This window comes from Morone saxatilis, unplaced genomic scaffold (assembly GCF_004916995.1).
Source record: "Morone saxatilis isolate NCDOM2014 unplaced genomic scaffold, NCSU_SB_2.0 Contig7, whole genome shotgun sequence".
Taxonomy (NCBI): domain Eukaryota; kingdom Metazoa; phylum Chordata; class Actinopteri; family Moronidae; genus Morone; species Morone saxatilis.
Genome location: NW_023340246.1, coordinates 6,156,713 through 6,168,153, shown reverse-complemented (window position 1 = coordinate 6,168,153; position 11,441 = coordinate 6,156,713). Strand labels below are relative to the sequence as shown.

Genomic DNA, 11,441 nt, shown 5'->3' with positions numbered 1-11,441 from the left:
CCTGGAGGCTCAAGCGAGGACAGGCTTGACTACTGTTGGCCTGATATCAAGAAATACCTGATGAGTCCCCATACTCATGCCAGGACTCATTTGCGAATCATGAGACTGTCAACAGCTATCAGGAATAAAACCTATGAGTCACATTCTCATTTGCTTTGTTTTCTATTAACAAGGGAGTTGTACTAGCAGTCATCTATAAAATTCCATTTTGAAATGGGCTTTTTGTTTAGTAACGTACTGTTATAGAAGCATAGTGTGAAATACTAGTTGTTTCAAGATTCACCTACCAATCTGTGTCTTGTCTTGCCCCAAGAACGTTTGGCCAAATAGCTGCCAACTAGCAAGATTCCTTACAGACAACATGATAGGCATTTCTTGAGTTTCAACCATAAAAACATCAACTCAGAGACCTTTAGACATCACACTGGAGCCATCAAACATCCACTGCACTTTACATTCCCTCTAATGACTTCAAAATACTGATTGAGTGTTAAAAAAAGTGATTTTTTTAGTGCTGATTAAAGCATCACGAAGGTATAACGTTTTGAACATAATTTAGAGGGTATTAANNTCAAAAATATGAAATAAAATATGCATTTAAAATTTGCTGAGCAAAAACTTGCTTGATGTATTAAAGACATACTGACTGCATCTCAGAAAACCACCAGAACACAAGACAGCATTAGTTTGAACACAGAGGTTTTAAGGTAACATGTACAGTGTTTTCTATTGTTGTGAATGAGTCGACATGAACAATTTCATCAAGCTTGTCCACCTTTCCTTTGGTCCTTTCCGACATACATTTCCTGCTTCTCCTTTGGAGTGATGCTCAAATGTGAGTCCTTGTTTTAACATTTAACAGTATGAGTGATAGCCTTCATCAGTGGTTGAATTCTGAAAGACTTCTTGTTTGTCACCCTGCTTCATAGACTGTAGTATATGTGTTTGTTAGTTTTATATATTTAAATCATCTCTGGTATTTTAGGTAAAGCTCTTAATCCCACAAAATACTAAATAAAGAAAAGGGTAAATATATAAGTTTCTGTTTGGTTGGTGTTTGTTTTGTAAGTTTACACCCTGCGTGGGTCAGCTGGCAGTTGGCAGTAAAACAAGGCTCCACACCCTAAAGCCAACATCAGATTAGGAGCCATGCTAAGGTATTAGCAGCCGTTTCTGATGGCTTGTATGTATGACATAAATGCATGATTCATTCATGTGGGATGTGAAAATGTCTGCCATTTCCTGTCAGTTGTCAATGCATAACAGTTAAACTAACGCTGCTCTACCCCTTACGGAAACTGATAAAACGTTTTTTTTTTTTTCTGCCTAACAGATGGGGTAATTTAATTCTTTCTAGAATGGTCGTAGAGCAACGATACAGTTTTATCTTAGGATATTCTAGTTTCAGCTGTACACTACAGCTATAGCTGTTCCAATATGAGTGATTAATCGTGGTGGTAAGAAAAGGAAGATGAAATAATCGGAATGAAAAGTTGCTTCAATCATAGAGCAATTGCAACATTTATTGAAGTGTTGGCTTTCTTGTATTGATTTTTCAACACATTACAAAAATACATATATGTTCAAAACAGCAGATGTGTACTGTTCTGAAATCACTTTTTTCACAATGATGCACTCCCCCCAAAAAGACCAAGGAAACTATTTTGTACAAAGAGTGTAAGTGAAAGTTGTGAAAAGTGGAATATGAAAATGCATTTAAAATTACAGTTGTAAGTGCCATCACAAGACCTTCAACCAACCATGAGGAAAAACATAATGTTCATGAATCTCTCATAAAGTTGATTTGGAAAAGCATTCCGGCACAAAGCACTTCCCCTGCCGAAGGTTCTTCTTTTAGGATCATCTCATTTTTGTAATTCTTTTTTTTTTTTTATCATTTTGTTTTACATCCACTGAGGATAGCTTCACCAAACCAACAACAGGAAATTCATTCAAAAAGAAATTAAAATTAAATAAAAAAAATTAAAAAAAGATTGAAGAGACCAAAAGTCAATAATGGCACCACTCTTGTTAGAAAAAAATAATAATCTGGCATGGTTCTGCAATATTACATTTCAAAAAATTGTCTTCCCATACAGTGAACAAGTAATCATACAGGAACATATTCATGAAGATAAAATCCCTCCACCAGGATAATCATACAAAACTGCTATGGCATTCAAAACATTTGAAAGAACATTGGAGAAAACAATACTTTATTATCATTTCAAACACTTACACAGAGTATTTCATTAATGGCATACTTCAACACTGTAAACATATTGTAAGACTGAATGTCCATGTGTGATTTAGATCTCTGTCAGGGTTTCACTGTTCATCATTTGAATGTGATATATTTCATAGTTGTATGGGTCATTTTAGCCTAAATCTAAGTTGTCTTTTCCTGGAATTAATACACTGTGCGTCTGGATTTTTGCACTCATGCATCGGCATGTGTACACAAGCTGTAAGCAGCCCCTCAGCCCGATCTCAGTTTTCGTGTTAATTCACGAAATATATTGAACTACACGGCAACTGAATAGCTAATGGAGAGCTGCTGGGACTTCGACAACGTCATTTCCCCTCTAAAAATCACAAATTGCGTTCAAGATACATTATAATCCTTTTTCTAGTAAAACAAAATGGCACAGATAAAACCTGATAATAGGCCAAAAAAGCAGGTCGAACTTTTAAGTGAAGATGATATTGATGATTAAGAATTGCAGTACTAAAATGAAAGATGTAGTCTCAATCTGCTTTTATGTGGCTTTGCTGTCTCCCTCCCTTTCACGCTCGCTCTGTCTCACTCTGACAGTCCGTTATAAGATGTGGCCAGTAGATGTGCATTTGGGTACAAAAAGAACACACTTTTCATATGCTTCCAATTTCATTTGAATGACTCCTCTCCCTGGTCAAGGTCTTGCTCTCTCTCCCTCCATTTCTTTTTTACACTTCTTCATTTCTCAGTTCCAATCTTTCATTTTTACTATAAGAATAGCCCCTACCCAAGGTCGCCCGGCCATCCCCCGTTGCAGCTGTGCTCAAAATTATCATAACTCATATAGCCATTTTTTTTCTACCAGATTCATTTCAGGATGAACGATGCAGAAAATAAAAAAACGTAATCCCCAAAAGTCACGAACATGCACACTGTCTCAAAATCTGTTACTGGGAGTTAAACCCATATCACTTTGTGAGGCGAATGAACAGGCTTCCTTTTAAAAGCCGCTCTAATGCATGAATCTGAGCTAGTGAACTGTGAAAAGACGCCGTCGGAGAGAGGCTTAGAGCACGATGCAGAGAGAAGAACACACACGCTAACACACACACACTGATATGAATTTCATTTGAAACCATTTTGTGGATCCTAAGGGGACACGGGAAGTCAACCTGGGTCAGAGAGAGATGCCACGCCAGACACGAGAGGGAGATGGAGAATGATTTAGAAAGTGTTACAATTGTTGAAGTAGCTTTAGTTTAACAAATTGCCTTTGAGTAAGCACACATGGGGTGGGGGAGTGGGGCAAGATAATCAAGTGGGTCTGATAAAGCAATAATGAATGGTAGTTACACTTAGCATATACTGTGAATGATGCAAGCAGCTGGTCTTCTGATTGTTTAGTTTTAGGCCATCTTTCACGTACAGTTGGGGCTACTTTAACATATAAAAAAAAGAATATATTTACAAACAATAAACAGGACTGTTCTCCTTCTCACATTAATCACAAGTAGTCTTAACTTATTCAGCATATTAAATATGGTGGTTTAATCCTACATTGGGAATGTACTGAGCCTCAGTTAAGGGTATCTCCATTAAGTGCAACCTTTATTTATGTCCTGCTAAAGCAAGGACAGCAATACAGTAACTGCATTTGGAAATTATTCACATGCCAAAATTTTTTAAAGGACCAATTCCCTGAATAAATTAAAAGTAACTTAATCAGGTCTCAAAGATATAATGTTGGATTTTTAAAATCCAGCATGATGTTTTATTGTCAGGCTGACATTCAGTGCTTTAGGCCTGTGTGAGGGAATGGATTGTAGTCCGCTAATGTAGTCCGTTAATATAGAAAACAATTATTTTTACTTTTAAAAGCTAACTGCTTCACACAATTTTACTCTCACGTGATAATAAGTATCCTTAAAGGAAAAAAGAAAATTTGTATTAAGGGTGACTTCTTTCCAGTTATCGCATTTTAGAAAAAAAATGTTTTAGCACATTTCAAAACTAACTCCATATGAAATCCCACAAAGATGTACCTGCACATGCCAAATATCATTACAAAAATCCAATAAATACAGAAATTATTGCACAGTAGAAAGGCTCCATGGATTCCTAACTGATAAAATCCTCAGACAGTTTGCCAAGAAACACCAAGTTGGGCATTCCAGACAAGTTCTTATTAAAGTTTCCCTTTGTTTATATTCTCAGGTGGCAGTTTCTGTGACGAGAAAAAAAAAAAGATGAACATCAATCAGTCTCAATTTTTTTTAAGAGAGAGATTATCCAGCCAAGCCCAATAGCTGAAGAAGTGGTTATAGGGATTTTGTGTTTGTGTGTGTGTTTGTGTATCTGTGTGTGTGAGTGTTTGCTTGTGTACACTGTAGGCTGTATAGCTAATGGTTTGCTGGCTTAACCTCTGTCCGCCTGCTCCAGTTTGACCTCACTGGCCATCAAATGTTCACCATGCCATTTCTTCATGTGTTTCTCCAGCGTGCTGTAGACGCTGAAGGGCATGTGGCAGATGTCGCAGCGGTACACCTCCTTCCCAAATTGCCCGTGGGTCTTCATGTGGCGTGTCAGCTTGGAGCTCTGGGCGCAGGCGTAGCTGCACAGGTCGCACTTGTAGGGCCGTTCCCCTGTGTGGCTGCGTCGGTGCACTGTCAGGTTGCTGCAGTTCTTGAACACCTTGCCACAGTACTCGCAGGTGTCACTCCTCCTCTCCTTAGAGCTCGGGGGCCTGCCGGGTCCAGGTCCCCGCAGGAGGTGAGGAGTGCTGCTGCCGCTACGACCCGAGGCGCTCCCTCCCTCCATCAGTTCCCCAGGCGGGGTGGAGAAGCGGAGGCTTCCCGTCTCTGAGGAGGAGTGCTCGGAGGAGGTGGCAAACGGCGACTGACGGGAATCTGTGAATCCCAGGAAGGGTTCTCTGATGAAGTGGCGTGAAGCAGCATAGCCAGCCAGGAGCTGAGAGTAGACATTCTCAGGGGAGATAATGGGTATGGTTGGGGGAAGCTCCAGCTGTTCCTTCTCAATCTTGATCCTCTTGTTGTTGGAGGGGTTTGGGCTTGTGATGGGGGTGGGCCGACGCTGGAACAGCCCAGGGAAGGAGACTGCTTCAGATACACTGATCCTGCCGTTCATCAGAGGCCTGTGCTCCTCCTGCTCATCTCGCTCTCTGTCCTGCTCACTCTCATTCTCTCTTTCTCTTTCTGCTTCACCCCTCTCTCCACCATCTCCGTTAGGTTGTCTCTCCTGGCCTCTCTTGTTAGGGTTAAGTCTGAGGTGATTGTCCAGATGGTTGTACGGGTGCATGATGCCTACCCCGCCACTGTCATTTACTCTATCCCCGCTCAGGGTTTTCTCCTCGGGAGACTGTCTAGGGCCATTCTCCCTATTCTGAGTGAACTCCTGGGAGTCCTCACTTAAATTGGAATCTGGTCGACTTCCATTCCTCAGTTCTTCCTCTTCTTCTTCTTCCTCCTCTTCTTCTTCCTCCTCTTCCTCCTCCTCCTCCTCATTGTCCATACCCATTCCTCTTGAATCTCCCTCCCTGCTCTTTTCTTCACCCTCTCCTCCCTCTCCTCTATTTCCCTGTTCTGGGGAGCCACCCATGGACCCAGACTTGTTGTGCATATGTGTCTTCATGTGCCTCTTAAGCTTGCTGGCCTGGGAACAGGCATGATCACATAGATGACACTTGTACGGCCTCTCTCCTGTGTGACTGCGTCTGTGGACAATCAGGTTGCTTTGGAACTTGAAAATCTTGCCACAGAACTCACAGGATTTGGACTTCCCCGGGGTCTGGTTCTGTCCCTGGGTGTCAGGAGGACTGGAAGAACCATGTCCCCCCTGAGAAGTAGGAGGCTGAGGGGCATAGGTGAGAAATGCTGGGGGCTTGGCACCAGGCTGGAAAAGCGTGGGACTCAGCAGACGGTGCATGGGTGGCACACGGTTGGGTGAGAGAGGAGGTGTGGGTCCCCCATTATTGGTTGTGTTGCCCGCCAGTTCCCTCAGACGTCGGGAGAAGTCCATGGAAGGAGGCTCCATGGGGGTCATCCGCATCACCCTCTCAAAGGCACTGGGGTGCTGGGACAGCAGCCCCATCTCCTCTGGGCCCAGCCGCTCTAGAGGGGGTCTAGGGGGAGGTGGAGGGCTGACAAAGGGCGGCGTTGCAGGCAGCCGGGTCTCCATATACCCCGGGGGAGGGTGGTGTTCCCTGAGCAGGGGTGCAGCCATACGGAGGAGGTGGAATGGGTTGTTGGTGTCACCGAGGAAAGTGGGGAGAGGGGAGCGGGCCAGGGCATCAGCGCACGGAGGTGGAGGCAGAGCCATGCGGGGAGTGAGGGAGCAGTTGACAGGGTGGTTGTCCAGGTAGATGCGGATGCCATGAGTGTGCTGGGCATGCTGAAGCAGGAACCAGGCACTGGTAAAGGTCTGCTTACAGGTAGTGCAGATGTAGCTGGATGGTTCATCTTTGTCTGTGGGACAAGAGACAGAAAATCACCATCAGTATTGATATTACACCAAATTCATTTTTTTAATTCAGCAATTTAAAACAGCAATGCCTTCATGCTTATTAACTATCTGTGTGTGGAGAAATTGATCGTACTACGTACAGTTACTGCTATTTGCTGTTTGTCTATATGTATGAGGGCTTCGTCTGTGTGTGTATGAAATTTTTAGTGTGCGTGTGTCTATGGGCTAATGCAGATGGCAGGTACTGCCCTAAGGCCACGACACATTATGCTAATTCTAATGTCAGCTAGGCTTTAATATACAGATCCATCTCGTCTACTCTGTCATTTCCATATGGAGACAGGGGAGGCAGCAATGGAAAAAAAACACACCAATGGGGAAAAAAGGAAATATGGGAGCGGGGGGTGGAGGGAGGGTGAGATGTGGCATTAGAGAGACACATAAAAGGAGAGACAGGAGAGGTGATGGAGACGATGTGTAAACAGTAAAGACCCCTCCGGTCTTAACACAGCATCCACATTAAATAAAGCTCTACGTCACTGGTGTAATAACAAGTACAGTAAAGTGATTTGTTGTGGCTGCACACACATACCCACACGCACAAAAACTGTACGTCACTCATTGACAAATTGCCCTTTTAAATGGCATGACTTAATAATGCCAAATGAATCTATCAGTCACTGTGGCATGGCCCTGTCAGCCTACGTGTGAGTCATAAAAAGAGCCTCGGTTGGGATTCATCTAATTCAACACAGGCTAGCACTGAAGAGGCTTTTCCACAGTCTTGTGTTTGCTTGCAAGGCATCTGCATCTACTTTATCATCAGTGGCTACCGCAAGCGGAGTCAAGTTGGTACAGTGGTCCCATAGCTTGGAGCCCGCAGGGAGAAAACAAAGATGGAGAAGGTACTTTTGCCCAAAGTCTTATGTGATCAAGAAAGGAGCCCTTAAGATGGCTGACTGACACAAAGCCACCCATTGTCATGCAATGTAAAACACACATGCAGACGCAGATACATGTGCTGCAAAATTTTCTTTTCACTTTCCTTTTCTGTCTTCCACCTCTCCCACAGCACACCTCAGTACATTTGCAAATTCACACACACACACATTCTCTCTCTTGTACCGTGCCGAACAGATGAGCGAAAGCTGATGTTGGATCAGTGTCTAGTACAGGAAGCTGATTTGGCGGTGTGATTGGTTTGGCTTTCCCCAGGGGAGACGAGGTCAGAAAAAGTTAATGAGGGGCTCATTTACTGATTCTGTCTGTTTTTCTCTGCTATTAGTGGGGCTCTGGTGTAGCCGTCACTTTCACTGTTTGTGTGGGGTGGGACATGACCTGACTCCTGCTACTAATGTGTGTGTATGGGCGTGTGTATGAGCATGTGTGTGGACATGTATGTGGATGTATTTTTTGTGCATGTGTGAATATGTGTGTGTGTGTGTGTGTGCGGGGCGAGTGGCGGGCTGCCTGCCCGTGTTTAGTTTGGCTAGGCTTCACACGGCCGCTTGGCAGCGGAGAGCTGGACAGCTTAACAGCTTGGACGGGAGAAGAGAGCGAGAGAGGGAAGGGAAGAGGAGGAGGAGAGGGGGTAAGAAGAGAGGTGGAGGGACTTTAAGGGCCAGACGTGCTTGGGCACACACGCACATACACACATAAACAGTGACACACACATAGAGGGTATTTACATGCCCCCAGGGACAAAGAGTGGTCTATAGACTTGGGAGCTGTATAATCTTATCAACACACAAGGATCAATATGAAATGAAGATGTGAGATTGGGAGAGGGATTGATGATCTCTCTTGATTAATCAAATGGTGTTTTTTTCCTATTCTTTTATCTTTATTATTTATGGCCACAATACAAGCTACCCAATCATATACCCCCACAACCTTCCATCCCACCACCACTACAGCAACACATTTGCATCTTGTCATATCTTACACAGCTGTGCCATATGCTGTTAAAGGAAGCGTGGCAGCTAATAGAGTGGCAGCTGATGGCTGCTGCTTAATGACGGCCAAAGACAAATTTCATCAACTTCCCAAACAAGCAGGCAAGCGGGGGGAGGGGAGGAAAACAGAGAGAGGAAAAGAAAGGGGATTGGGATAGCATCATAGACAGACAGACAAACAGACAGACAGACAGACAGACAGACAGACAGACAGAAAGACAGATAGATCAGATATGTAGATTAGATAGATAGTAGATAGATAGTAGATAGATGGATAGTGATAGAAGAATAGATAGATAGAATAAGATAAGATATGATAGATAGATAGATAGAATACAATGATAAGTAACCTATGCTGAAACTTACTCTACTGGCTCTATGCATGGTCCTCCGAAAACCCTTTTTCTTTAAACATGAAAGGTGGTATTTTTATTCTTTTGCACTGCAATTTAGCATGTTAAAATCTCATTAAGCCTCTTCTAATGTGCATCTTGCCAGTAATTTCAAACTTGGCTATCCATTAAAAGGACATTAAAGTCTTAAGAAGGGTATCTCCTGGGGTATGTTTGCTTGATTGACACTTCTCTCAGGCTATCACACTACTGCTGCAATTTGCTCCACCCAGATTTGTTCTGATTGGCCAAATTTAGATTTTTCTGGTTCTAACTGATAGCCAGGTAAGCAGTAAACCCACACCTGCAGGCTGCAAAACCTCCTCTTCGGAAACCTAAGTGTAACATCACACACACTACCTTCATGTTTCATGATGACACATAGAAGCACAAGGATGTACACAACACATTAAGTTCAGACATCCTCACTCCATTGGTTACAAACACACACACTTGCACACATGCTAGGAGAGTGTGAATGTTGTCGCTGCTTATGTGCTCCAGCCAATAAAAGCCTTCATTAGAGAATCACGGTGGGCCGTGTCATGCTTCAGTTTGTAGTAATTACAGTCGTCTGCCTGACACGCAAGCAGGGACCCCTCCACTGCTGACCGCCAAGGTCAACTACCAGTTAGAATACTTACATTCTCCTCTCAACGCAGTCACTGATGCTGGACCTAATCGGCCAATTTACTCTGGCACACCATATGCACACAGAGACACACATACTAGCACACACACACACACACATTGTTCAGTGAATGTAACTGAGATGAAAGGTTAGATTGTGTAATATTGTGTCGCATTATGAACTGTATTTTGCCGGTTTTTGTCATTGGGCTAGCAGCAACTACTTGTAAATGCTAGCTGATGACATTACCCTGAGATAGTGTGGATCTTTGACTTTTTAGTTATATTTCTGCCCAGGTCGTCCACCCAGGCAGACTTTCTCATAAACAGACGCAAAACAATACAGATCTGAGACCAGCTTAAGAGGGCAGCTCTTTGTCCTGTGCAACAAAACAAGGGCTAAGGGCCAGGAGGCCTGGAGGAAGTTATTAAAACATTGGCACATGCATAGAGCTGAGGTGGGCCAGTAATAATGCTCTCCTTCTCTCCTGGGTTGGTTTTTTTACTAAACCACCGGGCCAATTAACCCAGTCTTCAGGGACCAAGATCTGAGCTTTACATCAGATTTTATTCTTTCCAGATTGCCTTTTATAGCCATTATTTTGCCTTAAAAAGTACAAACAAAATGCCAGTGAATGAAGGGGAGCCATGGTATTGACTGTTTGCATATGGCCAATGAAGCAAAGTTGGTGTGAGCTTGGCGGGGTTGAAGTAGACACCAGGCGTATGGTGCAGACATGTGGATTTGTGTTTAATTTAGGAATTCGCATATGCCATCCCTCCAGCCTGCGTTTGATTTATATTTTTGAAGCACAAGCTCCCACCATTTACATTACACTTACATTTTGGGCCTTTTATCAGATGCTCTAATCCAGAGGGACTTATAATAAGACCACAGAAGAATAACAAAAATCCACAGGCTCAGCCTTGGACAAGATGGGCAAACTGGAGCTTCTCAGCTGACAGTGAACAGTGAGTGGATGGTAATGAATGCTCACTGATGCCAAATTAACTCTCACAAAGCTCAGGGAAAAAAAATCGTAATTGAAAATAAGTAGCATTTGAACGTCAGCCCACCAACTTCTCCGCTGTACTGCATTCATTTGGCATGGACCCTTCTACATTAGACAGGGTGAAAAACATTACGTCCAGGGAGCAAAGTTTGGAGTGTGTAGAGTAATGTTGTACTACAGAAACACAAGACAGTGCAGGTTGTTAACAAGGAAGTGACTGGGAAAACAGAAGATGTGCTACAGTAGATGTCACATGTGTGTATACGTGTGTATGTACACTGCAGCATTCCTGGGGTTCAGCTTCGTTTTACTGCTCCAGCATTCCATCAAGGGCGACAGAACACCACGGCGACATATTTGCATACTGAACAAAGCCGCCCGCAGGCTAGGCCACTGGGACACAAACCTGCCCCTGCAGCCCCTCCCACACGCTCCCGCACACATGCACGCGCAGGCACGAGCCCTGGGAGTACGCGTGTGTGCACCTGTCAGGGGTTAGCTGACACCTCTGCTGCTGGCAAAGCAGCTCCTCATTAGCATGGCTGTGATCTAGGGGTCCCCAGGGGTCCCAGCCTCCTCACCTCGCCTGCTTGCCCCCCAACCCCCCTTACACCTTTGCTCTTCTCCTCCTCCCCACATCTCCCATCCGTCCCTCCTGCTCCTCCTTTTTCAGCGCTCCGCTCCCCTCTGCTCTGATGGCTTGTTTGTCATGAAGGGGAGCTAATCAGGAGACATGAGGCCAAGCAGATCAAGC

General features: G+C 43.9%; 1 protein-coding gene across 2 annotated transcripts in view; it reads right to left on the bottom strand.

Moving 5' to 3' along the window:
• Positions 1-1,514: 1,514 nt before the first annotated feature.
• bcl11bb (BAF chromatin remodeling complex subunit BCL11B b) overlaps positions 1,515-11,441 on the bottom strand; it is a 30,764-nt gene continuing 20,837 nt past the window's right edge. For both annotated transcript variants that reach the window (XM_035679230.1, XM_035679229.1), the window contains one exon: positions 1,515-6,699. In XM_035679230.1, coding sequence (XP_035535123.1) covers positions 4,634-6,699 — 2,066 coding nt within the window. In that variant the 3' untranslated portion in view covers positions 1,515-4,633. The remainder of the gene's footprint in view (positions 6,700-11,441) is intronic.